Here is a 26,835-nt window from a genome sequence, read left to right as displayed (position 1 = left end):
CAACAATCTCCCCCTTTTTGATGATGACAACTAATTGATGACTAACGGAGTTAACCTTAACTCCCTGGAGTTTAACCAAACTCCCACTATCAATATGCCATTGATAGAACACTTGGATTATCCTAAATCCAAGTAACATTCATCACATGTTATTTAAACCATCATGTAAATATATAAAATATTCAATTCAATGCATGAAGTCATCAATATACTTCTCCCCCTATGTCATCAACAAAAAGGAGAAGTAGCTCTAGCTATTTTAAAAGATATATAAGTTTTTGCAACATGAAGCTAGATTTTCATCATAACATATAAGCACAAAAGCATAGCAAGATTCTTAAGTTCAATCATGGCAATTCAACACTTGAATTTTTGTGCAAGATTGCACTTTGATATAGCAAATTTCTTCATTACAATGATCGAGCTAGCAAATTCTTCGTTCTAAGTGTGCAAGCTAGCAATAACTTTCTCCCCCTTTGTCAATGTCAAAAAGAAGGAGAGGAACCAATGATTTAGACTTTTACATCAACTTTGCATCAATCAATATTTCAATCATCACATGATGCATACAAGATAATAATGCAAAGAAATCATTTCATGAAGGATATCAATGTGAAAATTTAGCAAGGATCACATGATACAATCGCAAATCATGATATCATTATGCGATACATCATGAGATGATAATTTATCATATCAATGAAAGATATCAATTGTTAAACATGATATGATAATAGTCTCAAAATTTTCAATTTGCGATACATGTGATACATTACGATACACTAAAAAATTTAATGCGATGCTTTTAAGGATATCAACCTATTTTTGATACAAAGCATGGTAAAAGCAATTTTGTTGCAAGTTTTCTAAGTTTTGCACTTTTTGCTTCTTTTGATAAGCAAGATCTTTCTTCTCTTTTTTAGAAGTGCAAGCTTGCACATTTTACTTCCTTAGCATGCTAGGAAGTTTACTTTCATTTTCAATGCATAAGCTAGCAAAACCTTCTCCCCCTTTATCAAAGTCAAAAAGAAAGGAAGGACTCAATGGCTAAAAATTTGAACCATTCAACAAGCTAAATATGCAAAGAATTCATAAAATATATCAATAAGGATCAATTCATGAATACCAAAGATATGATTCATGTTTCATTAAAATTTTTTTTAACAAGTTCACGATCAAGATTCATATAATTCATAATAAAGCAAATTGATGTACAATCATCACATAAGGCATACAAGGCAAAGAAATCTTGTCATTTCTATATTATAAAATATATGATATCAAGGCTCATGATTCATTTGAAAAGATATAGCACAAAGAGCAACTTGAAACATTCTTATCAAGATCACATTTTAAAATATTCCGAGCATCAAGTGTTTAGAGATAAAAAATTCAATACATTGTATGAAAAAAAAATATAATATCAAGTTTTATCATCATACAATGTAGCAATTAAATATGTGCAAGTTTAGCATTTTTGTTTTTCTTGAGATAGCAGCTGTTTGCTTCTCTACAAGCTAGCAATTTTTACGATATACAAGTTTTACTATATACAAGCTAGCAAATTTAAAGATTTGTAAGTTTTTGTATTTTTTTGACTTGTGCAAGCTAGCTAATTTCTTTTTGAGATGACCCTTTACATCAATTCAAGATAGCACATTAGCAACTCTTTCTACCCCTTTGTCATTGGCAAAAGGAAAAGGAAGATTCAAGTCATGAATATCAAAATAATAATTTTATCATGAATATTTCATCATTGCGTGCATCATTATCATACGTTAAAGTATTGCATACATAATACCAAATCATCATATATATTTTTAAAACATATAAACTCATCATTATATGCATGATTCCAAATCATCATTCATATTATTTCAATCATTGTTTCAATCATCACTATAACTCATCATGCACAAAATGTAAAATCATCTAACATGATACAAACATTTATTTTCAAAATATTTATCACTATTTTCATGTATGATAATAAAGTATTCATGATACACATTATATGCATATATCATCACAATAAAAAGCAATTGCATGCATAATTTCAAATCATAAATGTTTCAAATCATGATGGTATTAACTTGTCAAATTTTATTCGACCATTCATGATCATAACTTTTCATTTGTATGCATAAAAATAATATCAAGAGTATTTCATGCATAATTTTATATCACCACATAAGGAATATCAAGAAGAAAGTAATTGGGTGATGCGATAAACATTTCATGAATACAAGGAATTGCATAAAAATCATATCATGAAAGATTAGAACATGTGAATACCGCAAGGCATGATTTCTTTTTGAAAAACCTACTCATAAATAATCAAAAGAAAATCTTAGGAGATCGATTAATGAAAAAAACTTGATTCATAATAAATCTTAATTTGTAAATATCACGAAATCAAGATCATGATTTTGGATAAAACTCATTCAAATTCAAATTGTCCAAATCATCAAAATCTCAACATTTCTTTCAAGAGATTCAAAATGGCATAAATAATTTTATTGGTCTCTTAGGTAGAAATCAATAAGATAGAGAAAAAGAAAATTTTTAATAAAAAAATCTTTCCTCCTTTTGTTTCAACTTATTGATTGATTCCATACATGCATGTCCTTTTATTTTATTTTTTTCAAATCCATGCATCATCATTTAAAACCGAAAGATCAAAAATCATAAAAAAAAATGTGCAACACATAATTAAAAAAAAAAATTATTTCAACTCATTACTTCAAGTCAAACATGATTTCATTTAATCAAAGTTGAATAACTTCAAGACCAATAAATCATGTATAACAATCATCAAGTATGATACAAACTTTTCAAAACGTTTATCATGATAAGGCATATAAGCCAAAGAAACTATTAAATATAAAGCATATTCATCAATGATGGTTTCATTGGGCATAAGGCATTTTCAAACAAAATCATTTTGTTATTTGTTGTAGTCATGCATTTTTCTTTTTAGGTGAATCTATCTTTTCATGCTTAGTTTGCATACAAAAGCCGTGCATCATTTTTAAAAGCAACTTTCATCACGGTAAAAATTGATAATCTATAAATCGCAAAAGATCATCAAGGAAATCATCAAAATCAATAAATTATAAATTACCCAAAACTCATCATCATCATGCATAGTTTCAAAAAATAAATTTATTAGGCACGATATCATATAAGACATTTTTAATCAAAATCATTTTGTTTATCATAAACATACAATTTTCATGATTATTTTCAAAATTACTAGAATGATAAGCATGATTCCTAATTTTTTCATTTTCATTACATTAAGCAATTAAAAATAATTTTTTTAAACTAATAAAAAGAAAATGCATCATGGAAAGCATTAAGTAATTTCAAAATAAATTGGGAGGATTTCGATTACCTCATCGTTGAAAGTGGTTATGGCATAGTTTGCCACTATGCCACCTCGCCTTTCTTGATTTTCTCTTTGTCTTCGGAGGAGCTCGATTCATCCCAATTCTTATTCTTTTTCTTGCATTCAAAGCAAGCAGTTCTGTTCTTTTCATTCTTAAATTTTTGTTTCACTAACTTTTTAAATTTCTTAGTGAGTTTGAATTCACCATCACTTGAGCTTATGCTCAAGTGGTCTTCAAATGTTCTATGTCTCAAATCCTTCCTGTCCTTTGGAAGGTTGTTCTCGAGTTCCATTTTTGTCACATTGTTCATTTCGTAGGTTATTAGAGACCCAATAAGTTCTTCGAGAGGGAATATTTTAAGGTCCTTAGCCTCTTGAATGACCGTAACTTTTGGATCCCAACTTTTGGGAAGATATCTTAAGATTTTAGTGACTAGTTCAAAATTAGAAAAACTTTTACCAAGAACTTTTAGTCCATTGATGACATCCGTGAAACGGGTGTACATGTCTCCGATGGACTCACTTGGTTTCATTCGGAAAAATTCGTAAGAATGCACAAGAATATTGATTTTGGACTCTTTCACTTGGCTAGTGCCTTCATGAGTGACCTCTAGAGTTCTCCAAATATCAAAAGCCGAGTCACACATCGAAACGCGATTAAATTCATTTTTGTCAAGTGCACAATATAAGACATTCATAGCCTTTGCATTTAGAGAAAACATCTTATTCTCCAAATCATTCCAATGGTTCATTGGGAGAGAAGACATTTCAAATCCATTTTCGACTATGTGTCATAAATTCAAATCCAAAGAAAGTAAGAAAACTCTCATTCGAGTTTTCCAACAAGTGTAGTCCGTCCCATTGAAAAAGGGAGGATGAATGAGAGAGTAACTGTAACATCTCATTAGTCCCACATCGGAAGTGGGGAATGTGTATGATTAGCTTATAAGGGCCTGATGAGTGTACTACGTTAACTCCCGCTTAAGCATTTTGGTCCGTGGTTGAAGGACCAAAATGGAGTTATTGGCCAGTTGGCTCATCAAACTCGGGTTGTGACATTTGGTATCAGAGCCGACCTAGCATTTGGGCAGGGTGAGAGGATTCGATCTGGGATATGTTGCAAGCTAATTGAGTTGGGGATATTGTAACATCCCACCATTAGTCCCACATCAGAAGTGGGCAATGTGTATGATTAGCTTATAAGGGCCCTGAGAAGTGTACTATGTTAACTCCCGATTAAGCATTTTGGTCACACATTCAATGAACATGCCAATTTAGTGGTTCGATCAAATGACCTACATCCACTTGCGAAGCCTTCTTCAACGAGGCTCCCAACTTCCACTAGCAAATCTCTTTGAAGGGGAAGGACAAATACCCCTCTTACAACCTTTTATAAGTGGTTCATACTCTTACAATTTTTTAAGAGGAAGACGGAGGTGAATACTCAAGCAATTTAAGACAAGACTTGCTAAAGACTTTTCTAAGACCTTTATCTCAATCTATTTCTTTTACAAAAGTTGTAATCTCAGTTGAGAATTGAGGGGTATTTATAGGCCCCAAGAGGATTCAAATTTGGGCTCCAAATTTTGAATTCTCTTGGGTTTCCTAGGCTGGCGGGTGTTGGGCGGTGCCACCGCTCAGTTCTCGGGTTCTGGGCGGTGCCACCGCCTACACTATTTCAGCTCATTGGTTGGGCTCTAAACTTGGCCCAAACCAGTCCGAACTCGGGCCCAATTGGCCCCTACTTGGGTTATAGGATTAACACTTAATCCTAACCCTAATTAATGTGCTAACTATGAATTTAAAGACATTTCCTAAGCTATTACAAAGTCCGTAAGTCAAGACTTCTTCCGGCGAGCTTCCGGTGAACTTCCGGCGGTCTTCCGATAAACTCTCGGAAAACATTCTGTGGACTCCCGGCAAGCTCTTAGACTTCATGATTTGATCTTGGCGAGTTTCAACGAGCTTCTTCGGCAAGCTCCGACCTTTCTCGTCGAGCTCCGTGAACTTCCAACGAACCTTCTGGCGAGCTCTCGAAAAACCCTTCGGCAAGCTCCCTACTCATTCTCGGCTAGTTCCGGCAGCATTCTGATAAGACCCTAAAGTCTTATCGTAGGCTCTGATACCAAATGATAAGACCCTAAAGTCTTATCTAGGCTCTGATACCAAATGATAAGACCCTAAAGTCTTATCGTAGGCTCTAATACCAAATGATAAGACTAGCGACGATAGTGGAGAAGGAGTTGCCCTACAACAGCGGTAGAGAAGAGGAGCAGGGCTTGGAGGTAGCGACAACGGTGAATAAAGAATTGCCTTGTAGTGGTGGTGGGGAAGAAGGGAAGAAAGGTTGCGGTGGGCTGTGCCAAGGATCGTTGCTCTGATACCAAATGATAAGACCCTAAAGTCTTATCGTAGGCTCTGATACCAAATGATAAGACCCTAAAGTCTTATCGTAGGCTCTGATACCAAATGATAAGACCCTAAAGATCTTATCGTAGGCTCTGATACCAAATGATAAGACCCTAAAGTCTTATCGTAGGCTCTGATACCAAATAATAAGACCCTAAAGGTCTTATCGTCGCTCTGATACCAAATGATAAGACCCTAAAGATCTTATCGTAGGCTCTGATACCAAATGATAAGACCCTAAAGTCTTATCGTGGAAGAAAGGGGAGAAATGGGGATGATAATGATCGCTTCGAGGGGATCGGCCTCCTTGATCGCTTTGAGGGGATCGGCCCTCCTTGATCGCCTCGAAGAGATCAAGGAGGGCCGATCCCCTTGAAGCGATCAAGGAGGGCCGATCCCCTCGAAGCGATCAAGGAGGCTGATCCCCTCGAAGCGATCATTATCATCCCCATTTCTCCCTTTTCTTCCACGATAAGACTTTAGGATCTTATCATTTGGTATCAGAGCCTACGATAAGATCTTTAGGGTCTTATCATTTGGTATTAGAGCAACGATAAGACCTTTAGGGTCTTATCATTTGGTATCAGAGCCTACGATAAGACTTTAGGGTCTTATCATTTGGTATCAGAGTCTACGATAAGATCTTTAGGGTCTTATCACATTCTCGACGAACCTTCGGACTTCCGTCGAACTCTTGAACTTGCAACGAATCCTTTGCGCTTGACTCTGACACTTTGTTTTGCTTTATGTCTTTGTAGTTATCGTAGTTAATCTTACACATACAAGCCAAAACTCTACTCCGATCTAGACAATTATTACGATGCGAATTGACATTCTGTTGCTCGGCACGTCATTGGTTGGCTCTTCGTCCGATTCTTCAGTGCATCATCCTCTCTTGCGGCTTGTTGCCCAATTAGCGATTGACCTCTGCAACCCCGATATCCTTGGTGCAATTCTTCTCTCCTTGGCCCAATGCCCGACATCTGAAGCCTTCTACCGTCCAATATCCTAATGTGATCTCCTCCGGCGCAACGTCAATTCCTCCTGCGTCAACTGTCTAATCCTGATCGAGTAGACCTACATCACTCAAAATACAATTAAACATCTAAACACAATCAATTAGTTTCATCATCAAAATCCGAGATTCAACACAAGACTGTCAGGCGGTGGTACCGCCCAAACACAATCTCCCAAGCGATGGTACCGTCAGATTAGGTGGTGGTACCGCTCAGTGTCAATATTGCAAGCAGTGGTATCGCCCAACATAGGTGGTAGTACTGTTAGTACCCCGAAAACCAAGAATGAGACACTTTTAGGCTCCAAGTTTGAATCCACTTGAGGCCTATAAATACTACTCTCATCCCTGGTTAACACACACAAGTACAAAGAACTTAATAGTGGGAAAATACTATAGCAATCACTTAAGAAATCTCATCCTCTAGCTCTAAATTTAGAATTCTGTTTAGAGAGGAGTGAATGCTTGTAAAATGTTGTCTCCTAAACCCGTAAAAAGGAGAAGAGGAGTGTAAAAGGGTAGTTGATCTTTGCCCATTAAAAGAAGATCGTTAGTGGATGCTGGTGGCCTCGATAGAAGAGAAATCGAGAGTGGATGTAGGTCACGACGACCAAACCACTATAAAACTTAATTTGTATTTCTTTCTGTGCAATTTCCCTTACTACTAACTACCTTACTTGCTTACTGCTTTCACTACACTTCCATACGCTTTCAAGCTAAACATATTTCTTATATGGGCTTTATCGAAACGATTTTATCGTACGAAGATTTTCGACTCAACATAATTTTATCACTGCACTAATTCACCCCCCCATCTTAGTGCCGCTCTTGATCTTAACAGTTGGTATTAGAGCCATGTTCTTTCTCATTTTATTTAACACCTAGGAGAAATGACTCTTTTTGGCTTTCAAGAGTCATTCTATCATTCGTCCTTCTATGTTCAACGGGACGAACTACAAAAAACTCAAATGAGAGTTTTCTTATTTTCAATGAGTTTTTATTTATAGAATATTGTTGAACTTGGTTTTCAAACACCTTCTAAATCTTTGAATCAATGGAGTGATTTTGAGAAAAAATCTTTTTCCTTGAATGTGAAACTACGCATGACATTTGTCACACACTTGAAATTACACACGAAAGCACAAGTAGGGTTAAAGATTCTAAAGTTAATCTTTTGATGCATGATTTTAAATTATTTTATATGAAAATAAGCGTAACCATTGGAGATATGTACACCCATTTTATGGATATCGTCAATGGTTTAAAAACACTTGGTAAAAGTTTTTCGAATTTTAAACTTGTTAATAAAATACTAAGATCTCTTCTAAAAAGTTGGGATCCGAAAGTAACGATAATATAAGAGGCAAAAGACTTAAACAAGTTTCTACTTTAAGAACTTATTGGTTCATTGATGACATATGAAATGATGTGCAAGATACATGATGAACTTGATGAACATAAGAACAACCTTCCAAAGAACAAGAAGGACTTGGCACTTAGAATAAAAGAAGACCACTCAAGCGAAAGCTCAAGTGATGATAACATAGAACTCATCACAAGTAAATTTATAAAATTTATAAAACATGAAACTAAGAATAAAAATAAACATAAAGGAAAAAGTTGTCAAAGAAGAAGGAAGCACTCAAGGATGAATCGAGCGCATCCAAAGACAAGGAGCAAACAAATAAAGACGAGGTGGTGTTTCATAATGAGGTATATAACTCATCCGAAATGTATTTACCTTACTATGAAATTACTTGATGTTTTCTCATGAGCTATTTTTAAATTAGTTAGTAAAAAAATTTAAAAAATAAAAATTTTATGATAATTACATGTTTTATGATAAAGGAATAAAAATATTAAAATTAAATGTAATACTTGTACACCAAATAAGATTAATTCTCTATATATTTTAAGAAGCAATAATATATATTTTAATGATTTCCATATTGCCTTTCGATTATAAATAATGATGCATGGATTTTGTATGAAAGACTAAACTTGAAAAGTTAGATTCACCTAAAAAGAAAAATGTATAACTATAACAAATAAAATGATTTTGATTGAAAATACTTTATATTTGATAAAATTAATTTTGATGGTTTAATGATGCATAATGATGTAATTATATAATGAAAATATTAAAAGTTTTGGTATCATGTTTGATGATTTTATACTATGCATGAGATTTAGAAATTATGCATGATGATTTTTGTGATTTGTAGCTTATTGATCTTTATTGTAATAAATCTTATATTTTTGTTTTAAACGATGATATATATTTTGATTTGACAAAAAAAAAGGGACAAGGATAGGGTTATATGAAATTAATCACATGAATTCAAACAACTAAAAAAGGAATGCATTTTAAAAATGTCTCTATCTTATCAATTTTTTAATAAAGAATTGATAAATCTATTTATGTCATTTTGACTCTCTTGAAAGTGATTTTGATGATTTGTTGATTTGAATTTGGATGAGTTTCATCTAGCCATGTTTTTTATCTTGATTTCTCGATGTTTATAACTTGAGATTTATTCTATATTAATCGAGATTTTTTATCCTCGATGTTTCTTTTTGTTATCTACGATCCAAATGAATAATGATTGATATCATTGCTATGTTTTTTCTTGTTATCTACTAAAGAGGAAAATTTTTCTAAAAGAATCATAATTTTTCTCTTGATTTTTTGATATTCAACAAGTATATCTCATCACCCAATTAATTTTTCTTCATATTCTTCATGTGATGATATGAAATTAAGCATGAAATACTCATGATATTATGTTGATGCATACAAATGAGAATTTATGATCATGCATAGTAGGATGTAATGTAATTTGATATTTTCATATCATCATGATTTAAAATATTTATGATTTGTATATCTCATGATATAATTGAATAATTATTATATAAAAAAATAAAATTGTTAGCTTGCACATTGCAAAAGAAAATAAAAAAAAAAGGTTCTAGCTTGAATGATAAACTTAAATTGACTTGGTTCAAATCCTTTCATGAATTTGGTTCTTGATTTTGTTTTTGAGAATGAATTTCTCTCTTACACTTCTTCCTCTTCTTCTTATCCTTATGGCAAAGGAAAAAAGAAACTTTCACATCTAAAGAAGAACCAAAAAGCTTTTGCGTATCTAAAGTAAAAATGTTAGCTTATCCAAAAGTAGTTATCATGCAAAGTTTTTGCTTAACTTCTCATTTTTTTCTTATCTATAACTTACTTGATATGCTTTTAAACACTTGCATTGTTGGATGATTCTCTTACTTGATGACAAAATGGGAGTAAATAAATGATGAATATTTGGTATCATGATCAAAATGTTGATTTAATGCTTAAAGTGATAAAGACTTAAAAATTTTAATGTCTTATCATCATGAATGTTAGGCCTAAAATGATATATAATGAATGGTTATCATGTATGATATGCCCATAGTGATGATTGATTTATTTTTTTGGTATCATGCATGAAGTAAAGATGAAATGTAAGGTTTTGAAATTATGCATATTTTTTAATTTAAAACTATAATAATACACAAACATATTGAAATAAGATTGATACTTTACCTTTGTCATGATTTGAAAATTGATGTAAAGAAAAAAGAATTAGAAAATTATATTCTTCCCTTCTTTTTGACAATTACAAAGGGGGAGAAAAGTTGCTAACTTGCACATCGCAAAGAAAAGCAAAATTGCTAGCTTGCATATTCTAAAATGATGTAAAATTTGCTAGCTTGCATGTTATAAATATGATATAACACTTACTAAATTTGTTAGCTTACAAATTGCAAGGAGAAAAACTTACTAGGAAGCAAAACAAAATTGCTAGCTTGCACTTCTCAAAAGAGAAGAAATAACTTGCTATCTTAAACATCACCAAGAATTGCTAGCTTACAATCTCAAGAGAAGCAAAAGTGCTATCTTGCCTATCTCAAGAAGTAAAATTTGCAAACTTGCACAACTCAAAATGTTGCTAGCTTATATTGTAAAACTTGCATATCTTTAAAACTTGATAGTTGCACTTCTCCTTTTTGTTGATGACAAATGGGGAGAAAATATGATGATATGAGAATTATACATGGTAGGATATAATATACTTTGATATTTTGATACCATGATGATTTGAAATATTTATGATGATGCATGCAAAACTTATGATAACGATGCATGCAATGCAATGATATATATAATGTGTTGCAAATATTCATGATTAAATTTGTTTTGACTTGAATTCAATTTGAATTCAAGTTCTAGTTTACAAATTGCAAGGAGAAATACTTGCTAGGAAGAAAAATTGCTAGCTTGCACTTCTTAAAAGAGAATAAAGAACTTGCTAACTTGAACATCACCAAGAATTGCTAGCTTGCAATCTCAAGAGAAGCAAAAGTGCTATCTTACCTATCTCAAGAAACAAAATTTGTAAACTTGCAAAACTCAAAATGTTGCTAGCTTATAAAACTTACATATTTTTAAAACTTGATAGTTGCACTTCTCTTTTTTGTTGATGACAAAAGGGGAGAAAATATGATAATATGAGAATCATACATGGTAGGATATAATATACTTTGATATTTTGATACCATGATAATTTAAAATATTTATGATGATACATGCAAAACTTATGATAATGATGCATGCAATGCAATGATATGCATATAATGTGTTACAAATATTCATGATTAAATTTGTTTTGACTTTAATTCAATTTGAATTCAAGGTTATATCAATATGACATATTAATAGGGGGAGTTAAGGTTAACTCCGTCATCAATTGGTTGTCATTATAAAAAAGAAAGAGATTATTGAATCTTAAATTTTGATGATAAAATCAATTAATATTATTTATCTAATCTGCACTTTGAGTGACGCAAGAAACTTCGATCAGAGAGAGACAATTAAAAGCAAGAAAAATCATGTTAGGCCGGAGTGGAACATGTCAGAAGATTGGACGTCGAGCCGAAGGATCGGTCGACGTATCGGTAGAAGGCTTTGGACCATGGGTTTGGGCATCGGGTCAAGAATAGTGAAAATTACACTAAGGAAATCAGAGTTGCGGAGGTCAACTGGCCGATTGGGCAATAGGCCGCAAGAGAGAATGATGCGTCGAAGATTCAGATGAAGCGCCGATGAACCAATGACATGCCAGACAACATTTGATAAGCTTTGTAATAATTGTCTAGATCAAAGTAGGTTTTAAGCATAATTGGGTTGGAATTAAGCCAACTCAATTAGGGGCCAATTGGGCCCAAGTTTTGGCTGTATTGGGCCAAGAGAAAGGCCCAAATAATGACCCAACAGATTGAACCATCGATGGCACAGTCTCCGAGATTGTGTCAAGCGGTGGTACTGCCCAAACTTAGTCTCTGAGATTGTGTCAAGCGGTGGTACCGCCCAGACTTAGTCTCCGAGATTGTTAGGTAGTGATACTGCTAGTCTGGGTGGTGGTACCGCCCAGACACAATCTTCCAAGTGGTGGTACCACTAGATTAGGCGGTGGTACCACCTAGTGTCAGTGTTGCAAGCGATGGTACCGCCCAACATAAGTAGTGGTACTGCCAGTACCCCGAAAACTAGGGATGAAACACTTTTAGGCTCCAAGTTTGAATCCACTTGAGGACTATAAATACCCCTCTCATCCCTGGTTAACACACACAATCACAAAGAACTTAATAGTTGGAAAACTCTACAGCAATCACTTGAGAAATCCCCTCCTCTAGCTCTAAGTTTAGAATTCTATTTAGGGAGGAGTGAGTGCTTGTAAAAGGTTATCTCCTAAACCTGTGAAAAGGAGAAGAGGGGTGTAAAGTTGTCCTACATGCCATTAGTTCATCCGGTGCTTCGTCCGAACCTTCGCTACATGTTCTCTCCTTCAATGTATTGCTCGTTCCTTCGACATGTTGACTCCTACAATATCCGATCTTGGCGTAATATTTGATTCTTCCGGCCCGATGCTCAAACTCATGGCACGAAGTCCTTATGCTAGCACATCGACCAATCCTCCGGCCCGACATCCAATATTCTAACATGTTCACTTTCGCCCCATGTCTGATTCTCTTGCTTTAATTGATTTGTCTTTCCATGCTCGAAGTTAGTCCTGCGTTACTCAAATGCATATTAGATCAAAACTTTATCAATTGATTTCATCATCAAAAATTGAAATTCAATAGAGGCGACCATTGCTCGCGAGCAAGGGCACACTCGCCCATAGAGGCCATCGTTAGTAGGGTGGCGATGGCCATAACAAAGGAGACTGGGGGATTAGGGCTTTTTAGGAGAAAATGATAGTTTTGTCCCTCAGAATTTTAAAAATTCTAAGGTGTATCCTTTCTATCCAAATTACCTAAATACCCTTCATAATTCAAAAAATTTCCTACCAGTCTCAAATTTCAAAAAAATATTAGTTAATTAAAAAGTTTAATTAACTATTATTATTTATCTAATAGTCTTATATAAAGATATATACGCATGATGTGGATGGATAATCATAGACCGTGTGATATGATCATTAGTATTTGAGTATACCATTTGAGCATATAACTTTTCAAAAAAAAATTATTTTGTTGTTAGAATTGATATAATTTGAACTGTGTTAGCATTGGCAGCTTTAAAAAAATGATAAGTTTATCAATTTGATGTTAAATTAGCGTTCAAAGTTGTAAGTGGAGATTTATATCACAAAGCGTAAAGGATTTAAAATTATCTGATAAAAAAATAAAGTGTACAAAATGGAGAAAATATTAATTCAATATAATTTTTAAAAAAGTTCAAGTAAGCCAACCTTACATATAAAAGTTTAAGGTATGAAAATTATTATTGTATGTTTATATATGGATGATATGATTTGTTGAATCTCGTATTTTGATACGGAAACTACTTGATATATGTTTATGATTTAATCTGCGTTTTGAGTGACGCAGGATGCTTCGATTAGGATGAGACAATTAAAGCAGGAAAATCATGTTGTGCCGGAGGAACATGTCAGAAGATTGGACGTCGGGCCGGTGGATCGGTCGACGTATCGACAGAAGGCTTCGGGCCGTGGACTCGGGCATCGGGCCAAGAAGAGTGGGTATTGTGCCAAGGATATCGGAGTTGCGGAGTCAACTGGCCGATTGGGCAATAGGCTGCAGGAGAGGATGATACGCCGAAGAATCGGACGAAGCGTCGAAGGACCAATGACATGTTGGACAACTTGGTTAATTGCTTAGGATTAATTATCTCAATCGAAGTTTTGTTTTAAGTGTGCAGGATTAACTACGATGAAAGTAAGATATGCAGCAGGAGTTGCGCCGGAGTCAAGACAATGATCACGTTGGGTGTTCGAGAGTTCGACGGAAGTTCAGATAGTTGTCGGAGGTTCTGCGGGAATAAATCCGAGAAGTCCATGAGCTTGCCAAAGAAGCTCGTCGGAACTCGCCAAGTGGATCGTCGCAAGTCCAAGAGTTTGCCGGAAGTCCGCAGGAGCATCACCGAGGGTTCATCAGATGATCGACGAAAGTTCGCCGGAAGCTCGTCGGAAGAAGCGATTGACGCACCGGAGCAAGTTGCAGTAAATATCTTAGGAAATATCGTAGTTAGCACAATGATTAAGTTGAAAATGGGAGGTGATCCCATTAACTTAATCTTGGGGCAATTGGGCCCCTGAAAAACCCAAATTGGGCCGAATGGATCAATCCATTCGGACCCTGATTTTTGCCAGGCGGTTCAACCGCCTTAGCTCAGTCTTCGAGTTCTGGCAGGAGGTGCAACCGCCCCTGACAGAGGTGGCACCGCCTGGGCTTGGTCTCCGAGCTTTGGCTGAGCGGTGCAACCACCTCAGTCAGGCGGTGGCACCGCTTGAGCTCGGTCTTTGAGCTCTAGCAGGAGGTGCAACCGCCCCTGACAGGAGGTGGCACCGCCCAGAGGCTCAGTCTTCGAGTTTTGCTAGGCGGTGCAACCGCCAGATCCCGGAATTTCGGGAATTGACAATTTTGAGCTCCAAATTCAAACTGGGTTGGGGCCTATAAATACCCCACCCTTTCAGCACTGAAAGGGCACCCAGAAACCACCAAAATTTTGATTTTACTTTGTGATTTTTAGAGCTCAAAAGTGTTGTATGAGTTGAAAGTTCTTCCTCTTTTCTTCCAAGTTCTAATCTGTTAAGAGAGGAAAGGAAATTCTTTAAGGGTTGTCTCCTAAGCCCGTCAAAAGGAGTGAAACTGTAAAAGGGTAGTTGGCCTTCGCCTATTGAAGGAAGGCCTCTAGTTGACGTTGGTGACCTCGTCGGTGGAGGAAGCCAAAAGTGGAGTAGGTCAAGATTGACCGAACCACTCTAAATCTCGGTTTGCGTGTACTTTGAGCATCTTATCTTTACTGCAAACCTCCTCAATAGCTTACTGCATTCTGTGCTTTTACGAACGTGTTTCAAAGTTCAGTGCTTTCCGAATCGACGTTTAGACGAAATCGCTTTTATCGTACGAACGTCGTATTTCAGTTTGCGCTTATATTCTGATTTTCATCATAACTGCAAACTGCCTTCATAGATTTACTTTAACGTCATCTCGCTTGATCTTAAGTTAAAGTAATATTAGAATCGGATTTCATACCGAAATTGTTTTTATCGTTCGAACATTATTTTTTATCGTGAAAGATTTCCGCTGCACTAATTCACCCATGAGCTTGCCAAAGAAGCTCGTCGGAACTCGCCAAGTGGATCGTCGCAAGTCCAAGAGTTTGCCGGAAGTCCGCAATAGCATCACCGAGGGTTCATCAGATGATCGACGAAAGTTCGCCGGAAGCTCGTCGGAAGAAGCGATTGACGCACCGGAGGAAGTTGCAGTAAATATCTTAGGAAATATCATAGTTAGCACAATGATTAAGTTGGAAATGGAAGGTGATCCCATTAACTTAATCTTGGGGCAATTGGGCCCTTGAAAAACCCAAATTGGGCCGAATGGATCAATCCATTCGGACCCTGATTTCTGCCAGGCGGTTCAACCGCCTTAGCTCAGTCTTCGAGTTCTGGCAGGAGGTGCAACCGCCCCTGACAGAGGTGGCATCGCCTGGGCTCGGTCTCCGAGCTCTGGCTGAGCGGTGCAACCACCTCAGTCAGGCGGTGGCACCGCTTGAGCTCGGTCTTTGAGCTCTGGCAGGAGGTGCAACCGCCCCTGACAGGAGGTGGCACCGCCCAGAGGCTCAGTCTTCGAGTTTTGCTAGGCGGTGCAACCGCCAGATCCCGAAATTTCGGGAATTGACAGTTTTGAGCTCCAAATTCAAACTGGGTTGGGGCCTATAAATACCCCACCCTTTCAGCACTGAAAGGGCACCCAGAAACCACCAAAATTCTGATTTTACTTTGTGATTTTTAGAGCTCAAAAGTGTTGTATGAGTTGAAAGTTCTTCCTCTTTTCTTCCAAGTTCTAATATGTTAAGAGAGAAAAGGAAATTCTGTAAGGGTTGTCTCCTAAGCCCGTCAAAAGGAGTGAAACTGTAAAAGGGTGGTTGGCCTTCGCCTATTGAAGGAAGGCCTCTAGTTGACGTTGGTGACCTCGTCGGTGGAGGAAGCCAAAAGTGGAGTAGGTCAAGATTGACCGAACCACTCTAAATCTCGGTTTGCATGTACTTTGAGCATCTTATCTTTACTGCAAACCTCCTCAATAGCTTACTGCATTCTGTGCTTTTACGAACGTGTTTCAAAGTTCAGTGCTTTCCGAATCGACGTTTAGACGAAATCGCTTTTATCGTACGAACGTCGTATTTCAGTTTGCGCTTATATTCTGATTTTCATCATAACTGCAAACTGCCTTCATAGATTTACTTTAACGTCATCTCGCTTGATCTTAAGTTAAAGTAATATTAGAATCGGCTTTCATACCGAAATTGTTTTTATCGTTCGAACATTATTTTTTATCATGAAAGATTTCCGCTGCACTAATTCACCCATGAGCTTGCCAAAGAAGCTTGTCGGAACTTGCCAAGTGGATCGTCGCAAGTCCAAGAGTTTGCCGGAAGTCCGCAGGAGCATCACCGAGGGTTCATCAGATGATCGACGAAAGTTCACCGGAAGCTCGTCGGAAGAAGCGATTGACGCACCGGAGCAAGTTGCAGTAAATATCTTAGGAAATATTGTAGTTAGCACAATGATTAAGTTGGAAATGGGAGGTGATCCCATTAACTTAATCTTGGGGCAATTGGGCCCCTGAAAAACCCAAATTGGGCCGAATGGATCAATCCATTCGGACCCTGATTTCTGCTAGGCGGTTCAACCGCCTTAGCTCAGTCTTCGAGTTCTGGCAGGAGGTGCAACCGCCCCTGACAGAGGTGGCACCGCCTGGGCTCGGTCTCCGAGCTTTGGCTGAGCGGTGTAACCACCTCAGTCAGGCGGTGGCACCACTTGAGCTCGGTCTTTGAGCTCTGGCAGGAGGTGCAACCGCCCCTGACAGGAGGTGGCACCGCCCAAAGGCTCAGTCTTCGAGTTTTGCTAGGCGGTGCAACCGCTAGATCCCGGAATTTCGGGAATTGACAGTTTTGAGCTCCAAATTCAAACTGGGTTGGGGCCTATAAATACCCCACCCTTTCAGCACTGAAAGGGCACCCAGAAACCACCAAAATTCTGATTTTACTTTGTGATTTTTAGAGCTCAAAAGTGTTGTATGAGTTGAAAGTTCTTCCTCTTTTCTTCCAAGTTCTAATCTGTTAAGAGAGGAAAGGAAATTCTGTAAGGGTTGTCTCCTAAGCCCGTCAAAAGGAGTGAAACTGTAAAAGGGTGGTTGGCTTTCGCCTATTGAAGGAAGGCCTCTAGTTGACGTTGGTGACCTCGTCGGTGGAGGAAGCCAAAAGTGGAGTAGGTCAAGATTGACCGAACCACTCTAAATCTCGGTTTGCGTGTACTTTGAGCATCTTATCTTTACTGCAAACCTCCTCAATAGCTTACTGCATTCTGTGCTTTTACGAACGTGTTTCAAAGTTCAATGCTTTCCGAATCGACGTTTAGACGAAATCGCTTTTATCGTACGAACGTCGTATTTCAGTTTGCGCTTATATTCTGATTTTCATCATAACTGCAAACTGCCTTCATAGATTTACTTTAACGTCATCTCGCTTGATCTTAAGTTAAAGTAATATTAGAATCGGCTTTCATACCGAAATTGTTTTTATCGTTCGAACATTATTTTTTATCGTGAAAGATTTCCGCTGCACTAATTCACCCATGAGCTTGCCAAAGAAACTCGTCGGAACTCGCCAAGTGGATCGTCGCAAGTCCAAGAGTTTGCCGGAAGTCCGCAGTAGCATCACCGAGGGTTCATCAGATGATCGACGAAAGTTCGCCGGAAGCTCGTCGGAAGAAGCGATTGACGCACCGGAGTAAGTTGCAGTAAATATCTTAGGAAATATCATAGTTAGCACAATGATTAAGTTGGAAATGGAAGGTGATCCCATTAACTTAATCTTGGGGCAATTGGGCCCTTGAGAAACCCAAATTGGGCCGAATGGATCAATCCATTCGGACCCTGATTTCTGCCAGGCGGTTCAACCGCCTTAGCTCAGTCTTCGAGTTCTGGCAGGAGGTGCAACCGCCCCTGACAGAGGTGGCATCGCCTGGGCTCGGTCTCCGAGCTCTGGCTGAGCGGTGCAACCACCTCAGTCAGGCGGTGGCACCGCTTGAGCTCGGTCTTTGAGCTCTGGCAGGAGGTGCAACCGCCCCTGACAGGAGGTGGCACCGCCCAGAGGCTCAGTCTTCGAGTTTTGCTAGGCGGTGCAACCGCCAGATCCCGAAATTTCGGGAATTGACAGTTTTGAGCTCCAAATTCAAACTGGGTTGGGGCCTATAAATACCCCACCCTTTCAGCACTGAAAGGGCACCCAGAAACCACCAAAATTCTGATTTTACTTTGTGATTTTTAGAGCTCAAAAGTGTTGTATGAGTTGAAAGTTCTTCCTCTTTTCTTCCAAGTTCTAATATGTTAAGAGAGAAAAGGAAATTCTGTAAGGGTTGTCTCCTAAGCCCGTCAAAAGGAGTGAAACTGTAAAAGGGTGGTTGGCCTTCGCCTATTGAAGGAAGGCCTCTAGTTGACGTTGGTGACCTCGTCGGTGGAGGAAGCCAAAAGTGGAGTAGGTCAAGATTGACCGAACCACTCTAAATCTCGGTTTGCATGTACTTTGAGCATCTTATCTTTACTGCAAACCTCCTCAATAGCTTACTGCATTCTGTGCTTTTACGAACGTGTTTCAAAGTTCAGTGCTTTCCGAATCGACGTTTAGACGAAATCGCTTTTATCGTACGAACGTCGTATTTCAGTTTGCGCTTATATTCTGATTTTCATCATAACTGCAAACTGCCTTCATAGATTTACTTTAACGTCATCTCGCTTGATCTTAAGTTAAAGTAATATTAGAATCGGCTTTCATACCTAAATTATTTTTATCGTTCGAACATTATTTTTTATCGTGAAAGATTTCCGCTGCACTAATTCACCCCCCCCCCTCTTAGTGCTCTTGATCCTAACATGATTTATACTAAAAACAAAATGAATATACTTATTGAATTTGAGAAAAATATGATGTGAGAATTTAAAATGCTTGATTGGGGCTTTTATATTACTTCTTAGGAATGAAAATTTTTGAAGATGCAAATAGATTTTCTTTTTGTGACAAAAAAAAATGCTAAAGTTTGTTAAAAAGGTTTTATATGACAACTTGTAAGCTAGTAACGGCTCTAATGAATACAAATGATAAATTTATATTAAATAATGAAGTTGAAAAAATATATTAGTAGTACAAACATTTAATTAGAGAGATAATTTATCTTGTTATCCAAGTTCATATACAACTCTAGCAAGTATCACTACGAAGCAGCTAAAATAGTTCTCAAATACATCAATAGAACTCTTAATTATGACATTCGAGTAGGTAAAAGATTTTAAGTTATATTCCCATACTAATAATGATTGGGTTAGTTATGCAAAATGATAAAAAAATAAACACTTCAGGATTTGTGCTTTGTCTTGGCTCAGTGGTAATTTTATGGACAACTAAAAAGCAAAATTATTTCTCTCTTAATTTATGAGGCAAAGTATGTTGCGACTTCGAATTATTCTAGTAGATATATAAGAAAAGTAAGATGGATCAACTCAAATCTACTATGAGAATAAGTCTACTGTTACAATGATAAAGAATCTTGTTTCCCATAGGTGCACTCAACACATCGAAATTTGACATCAATTCATTTATGAATTAATGGACAAAGGAGAAATTCAAATGGACTATTGTAGTATTGAAGATTGGCTTATCAACATCTTTACGAAAGCCTTGGCGTAAGAAATTCTTTTTTTTTTTTCAAAGACAACATCAAATTATAACTATTTTTAATTAAAGGGGTGTGATAAAATTAATTCAAAAATTAGAATTACATGCAACAAAAGATAAGGATTTAAATTAAAATAAATAGATGAGTTATGTTAGTGCATGGATGAGGATGAGGAGGTTTGTTAGGCTCCGAGCACATGAGTTGGGTTATTAGGCTATGTTGGTGATTTTTTTTTACTTAAAAAATTTATATTTTATCTTTTTGGCTACTATAAATATATGCTCTTGGACTCATCTAAGGTAATATAAATTTAAAATACTATTCGTTCCTTCTACTTTCATCTCTCTTTTGTTCCTAAAGTTCTTTATGAAGCCAACAGGTATGAGAAGGAGAGTCAAAAGGCTAAGTCGGAGGAGGAGAAAGTGGTGGTGGAGGTGGATGAGAGGAAGAAATGGCGGAGGAGAAAGAGGTGGAGGTGAAGGAGGAGGAGGAGAAGAAGGCAAATGAAGAGGAGGACGAAAGATAGGTTAGAGACGTAGAAATTTTGATTCTGATGGGTTTAACAAGAAAAAACAAAATGAATTCTGCATTGGTCCTAATGTATTTAGTATAATGAGTGAATGTATTTCTGTCCAAATAAGAAAAAAAGTGTTCATAGGTAAAAATGATTACGATGGATGTCATTCGATAAAAAATTAAAGCTTAATCAATGTGTGTTTCAAGTCTGTCTTGCTCAAAGTTCGTTTTGAACATTCTTATTTGATTTTGGCATTTATGCTTCTGAAAAAAGGGTGTCCTTTTTTTCCTACGTATAACAAGTATGATTTATGATAATTATCATGTGGATATCATACGTATTTAAAGGGTACCTCCTAAAAATGATGTGTTCTTTTATCATACATATAACAAGTAAATTTTACGGTAATTATGACAGTAGTACGTGGATGTCACATTATGATGAATAGATATGTATAATTTAAAGGGTACCAAAAAATTCACAAGGTAGAGATGCATATATGCGACTTTTGGGAGGTAAATTCGACATTTCAAAACTTCTCAAGGTCATCAAACACGGAAAGCAAACAAGACGCATTTATGAAGGTGAGAAGATGACAAAAGGCAGACAACTAAGCTTATGATAGAATCATGCGTTGTGATTCCGATGATATAAAGATGATTCAGATGGAAGTCCGTCGGTGGAATAAGCCCCCATAAGATAATTGAAGCACAGGGTGAGAGTCAACAAGCTTTGCAGGACTCACGACCCTTGGAGTTTGCAGAAGAGCCAAAAACACGCATTAATGTCTCTTACCTAATTGTCATGTTTATAATTTAATCACGTATCAAGAATAATTGAGTGGTCCTCTCCTCCCATCGTCATCAGTAATCTTACAGATGAGGCTACTATGCTGCACTCAGTCAACATTCTGCATTAGCTACCGTCGATTTGGAGTAAAGATTTAATTATCACCTACTGGTTGGGCGGACATTAAGATTTAATTATAGCATTGGAAATCACGCAACGACCACAATATCACTTGGGTGTGCGTAGCAATCACACTTGAATTAAACTCTATGGCACGACTCCTGCGTGTCTTCGTTTCACTATTTCTGGTTCGATGCAAAGAACCTTCTCAGCGCAAGAAGATGCAACCAAAATCTACATGCCTCATCTTGAACAAGACAGTTGTCTAATTGACAGATGCATTGCGATCCTTTGTCGACCTGCACATGACAATGAATGCATGGTGGGCATGGTATTTCCTGTGAGCTCATGTCATAATAGAATTATACGCGTCTCTTGCTAACGCACGACGTGGCTGACCCTGTGCCTCCTCTTGGCGTGGATCGGGTCGTAAGTTGAATCGGAACACGTAGCGGTGGAGTGGCTGCAGTCAGCGTCGGAAAGACCGCGACGCTGGTAGACTTGACGTGTCTGTCGGTATGTCGTTTTCCGTGGCTATCCCTTCGCACTCATCGACTTCGCAGATTTCTACTATTTAGGACGGTTGATGTGGCAGCAGCACCGATAGCCATACAAACCTGTCGAGATACGGCATTTCCTCTCTCGCTTCGGTCCAAGTTTCTCTCGCTGCAATCCTTCTGTAAACAGATAGCATGTCTTCTCCGACAGCAGCCATGGCCGGTAGTTGCTTCGCGGCTGCCAAGGTCTTCTTGCGATCGTACCCTGAGGTCCTCCTCTCTATCTTCTGCTTCGTCTTCTTCTGCTACTTCGGCCGGGTCTTTAGGAGGTCGAGCTTCCCGGTGGACTGGCCGCTCGCCGGGATGCTCCCGGGGCTTCTGCTGAACCTCGACCACCTCCATGATTGGTGCACCGACCTCCTTAGGGTGGTCGGGTGCAACTTTTTCTTCCGCGGCCCGTGGTTCTTGGGCATGGACTACCTGTTCACTTGCGACCCCGCCAATCTGCAACACGTCTTCAGTGCGAACTTCTCGAATTACCCAAAGGGAGGGGAGTTTTCGGAGATCTTCGATATCCTCGGCGATGGCATCTTCAACTCCGACGGCGAGTCGTGGAAGAAGCAGAGAATGAAGGCCCACGGCCTCATGAACGGCCGCAGGTTCCGGTCCTTCGTTGCCAGTTCTATTCGAAACAAGGTGGAGAAAGGACTGATCCCACTCGTGGACGATGTCGTGCGACGAGGGGCGGTGGTGGACTTGCAAGATGTGTTCATGAGGTTGACCTTCGACGCCACTTCCTACTTGGTTTTCGGCGTCGATCCATGTTGCCTCTCCATCGGGTTGCCAACAGTCCCGTTCGCCAGAGCCATGGACGACGCCATGGGCGCCTTGTTGCTCCGGCATACGGTACCGCCGGCCTGGTGGAAGTTGGCGAGATGGCTGAGGATCGGGGACGAGAAGAAGTTGGCGATGTCATGGAAGGTAATAGACCGTTATATAGCGGAAAGCATCGCGGAGAAGAAGAAACTAAGAAGCCTCAGGAATAAAAAAGACGTTGGAGGCGAAGCAAAAGCCGATCTACTATCGTCTTACATCAACGACGATGACGATGAAGAGCAGCAAGACAGCCATCGACAAGGATCGACCGAGTTCGACAAGTTCGTCCGTGACACCGCCATGAACTTCATGCTTGCCGGGAGGGACACAACTGGTGCAGCGCTCACATGGTTCTTCTGGCTGCTCTGCAAAAATCCCGTGGTGGAGTCCAAGATCCTCGAGGAATTGAGTTCGACACCCTTGCGAAAACAGAGATCGAGTTCCAATGATATGACCATATTCGACACCGAGGAGCTGAGCAAGTTGGTCTATCTGCATGCAGCCCTCTGCGAGTCGCTCAGGCTGTTCCCTCCCGTTCCCTTCGAGCACAAGGCAGCTCTGCGACATGAAATCCTCCCGAGTGGACACAGAGTTGAAGCAGGCACAAAGATCTTGGTCTCCCTGTACTCGATGGGAAGGATGGAAGGGATATGGGGAAAGGACTGCTTGGAGTTCCGGCCCGAGAGATGGATCTCGGAGAAGGGGCGGGTGCGGCACGAGCCATCTTACAAGTTCATGCCGTTCAATTCGGGCCCCAGGACCTGCCTGGGGAAGGAAGTGGCCTTCACTCAGATGAAGGCAGTGGTGGCTGCCATGGTCTACAACTTCCAAGTTCAAGTGCTTCCAGGTCATGTGGTCGAGCCAAAGCTTTCAATCATCCTTCACCTGAAAAATGGCCTGAGGGTGAAGATCAAGAGGAGAGCTGGTGATGATCAACAACAGTAATGTTTGTTCTATGGAACTCAGTAAGTGCTTGCATCTTTGATTTTAGCTTGTTAATCAAGTGTGCCTGCTTGTACTGTTATCCTGTTTAAGTAAAGCTAAATAAAATGCAATTTGCAAGACATAAATTTAAGGCATCAAATAATATACGTCCACTCACTGTATATCTACTTTCCATTTTAATTGATGGAAGCATGTGGTGTATCCACTCCCACAATTTTTCGTCAGAATGTGACATATCATATGAATAAGCCACTCGCACAAATTTCTTGGTTTGAATTATTGGTGTACGGAATCATTTATCTCCGGAGTTGAATGAGGTGTAGTTTACAAGTCCTTTGCAATCATTATTTTATTTTTATTTTTTAGTGTGGGGTGCCCTTTTAAGTACTTGTCACTCGCATTAATCTTGGCATCAATCAATGAGGTCTACATCAAGATGAGAGGGCGCGCATCCTCATGTCCACGTATTTCCCGGTTGGTTGCCTACACTAGGCCATATAAGTACAGGAAACAGCATGCGTTCCGAAAGTGACATGCATTTCAAATACAATATCACGATATTACTGGATAACTTTTATATATATATATATATATATATATATATATATATATATATATATATATATATATATATATATATATATATATATATATATATATATATATATATATATTGACGAGTCTCAATTATTGACCCAAATTTTTAAATCGAAATTATCAATGTTACATCCATCAAATTTTCAAAATGATGTATTATTTAATCCCATATAAGATGATTATGATATTATTTTTTTCGATCCAATCCATAAAGGATTAGAGTGCATGTTTTAATAAATAATTAAGGGATGTATCTATCGTTAATTTGGGTTATACATTTTAGTGATTCATGCTCAATAAGGCAATGGGCAGGCAATATCAAAATTATCTAATATTTCATATGGTGAGCGCTAACGGAGGAGTGATGATGTCGAAAGACACAGCATGACATGACATCATCATTGAGGTGAATTTTATGTTAGGATTTAATTTTGGGTTATATTATTTTTTATAAAAATATCAAGTATTTAAATGAAAATTTTATTGCATGAATTTATGTGACCAAATATTCCAATTGATGTATAAAAATTGATGAGTCTACTGTTTTAATAAGGGTTAAGGTCCATTTTAACTTTTATGGTCATGGACAACTTAAACCTTTATGATTTTTTTATGTCTAAAATAATCTTTATAGTTTCAAAAATATAACATATAAGCTTCTCCTATTAAGTTTGAGTTAACAAATATTAGAATTACTTATCTGGAATACTGACTCATAATAAATTATTAATATAATGATACATATAATTTAAGTTTAAAAAAGGATTAAAATCTATTTTAACTCAAATAGTTTTGGTTATGGACTACTTAAGCCATTATGATTTATTAATATCTAAAATAATCCTTATATTTTTAAAAATATAGCATATAAGCTTCTCTCATCAAGTTTGAGTTGTAGTCTACTTATGTGGCATGTTGACTCACAATAAACCATTAATATAACAACATGTAATTTAAGTTTTTAAAAGAAACCGAGACCATCATCAATGGTAGGAGGAGGCGTCATCATGGAAGCAACCATCAACTACAACATTGAGTCGCTATTGCCTAGTAGGGTGTCGTACACACGTAGTCTCTCTCATGTTAACGATGAGCTTAGGAGCTTCTAGTCCTACCTCAAGTGGATGTGCGTCAACTAGTCCGATGCTAAGTACGCAGTGGTCTCTTAGTCCCTCTTCCTCCTCTTGAGTATTTTTATCCCCATAGCCTCCCACTTCGTCCTCTCTTGCCTCCCTCACCCGTCAGGCCTATAATGTGGTGGTTCAACTCTCTCTCATCTCCACCTTCGATCTCTCTTATCTTTATCACTATAATCTTCATTGCTTCCTCTTCCTTGATAAGATAGACCTTAACTATTTTTTAAATTTAAATTATCTATGTTATTATATGAATAATTTATTATGAGTTAACATGTTATATAAGTATATTTTAATGTCTATTAACTCAAATTTGAAAGGAGGGATTTATATGTAATATTTTTAAAAATATATGAGTTATTTTAGACATGAGTAAATAATAATGACTTAAGTGGTCTATGACTAAAACCACAAGAGCTAAAATATATCTTAAATTTTTTTTAAACTTAAATTACATATATCATTATATTAATGATCTATTACGATAGATTTTAACGTTAGTTAATTTAGAGGTGATGTTTTATATATTATATTTTTTAAAATATAAAAATTATTTTAGACACAAGTAAAAGTTTATGATTAAAATGGATCTTAATCTTTTTTAAATATGTACGATGAGACATGCACGTGTAGATGATAAGATGAAACAAACACATGCAGTGCTGGGCACCCCCACCATGCAATAGGACAAGACAAGATTCAACCCATTCCATAACTCCATGGCCACCACATGTCCACGACAAAGAAGCATTTCCACGAGTATCCAAGGTGCTTATGAGAACTTTTAAAGAAAGAACGAAAGAACTACTAAAGTACACGAGATTCAGACATGATTGTCATCATCTCACGAAGGTATAAATATAGATTGGAGCAAGAAAACTACTAACTCGTCTTACTGTCAGTGAAATCGAACAGCTGCAGTTTAGGCGTCGTCAATGCTGCATGGGGTTCGTCATCTTTGATTGGTGAGATATTTTCTTCTCTCTGTGCCATTGGTTCTTTAGAATGTTGGCGTACATCACCAGTCTAGTCTCAATCATATTGAGATTAGGATAAGAAATAAATATTATTCTAAAACTGGTCTGTTTTGTTGTTACTAGAGTAGGGGTATGAATCTTATCCAAATTAATTGTGTTTTCTCTCAGCCAAACATTCTCTTTTTGACGTGATCACATCAGCTACAAAGATTTGATTTGTCAACCACGCTCGTAGAATAGAACCTTCGCCAAGCATTTTAACCCTAGA

At 37.6% G+C, this 26,835-nt stretch overlaps 1 protein-coding gene across 1 annotated transcript; it reads left to right on the top strand.

Moving 5' to 3' along the window:
• The first annotated feature begins 22,143 nt into the window (after positions 1-22,143).
• On the top strand, positions 22,144-24,018 carry LOC135673815 (noroxomaritidine synthase 2-like). The gene has a single exon (XM_065183146.1). The coding sequence runs from the start codon at positions 22,232-22,234 to the stop codon at positions 23,855-23,857; it is 1,626 nt and encodes a 541-aa protein (XP_065039218.1). The 5' UTR covers positions 22,144-22,231; the 3' UTR covers positions 23,858-24,018.
• The last annotated feature ends 2,817 nt before the right edge of the window (positions 24,019-26,835 follow it).

This window comes from Musa acuminata, chromosome BXJ1-5 (assembly GCF_036884655.1).
Source record: "Musa acuminata AAA Group cultivar baxijiao chromosome BXJ1-5, Cavendish_Baxijiao_AAA, whole genome shotgun sequence".
Taxonomy (NCBI): Eukaryota; Viridiplantae; Streptophyta; class Magnoliopsida; order Zingiberales; family Musaceae; genus Musa; species Musa acuminata.
This window is presented reverse-complemented; position numbering and strand designations above follow the sequence as displayed.

Coding starts and splice junctions, on each gene's coding strand:
- LOC135673815 (XM_065183146.1), top strand. CDS start 22,232: ATGTCTTCTCCGACAGCAGCCATGGCCGGTAGTTGCTTCGCGGCTGCC.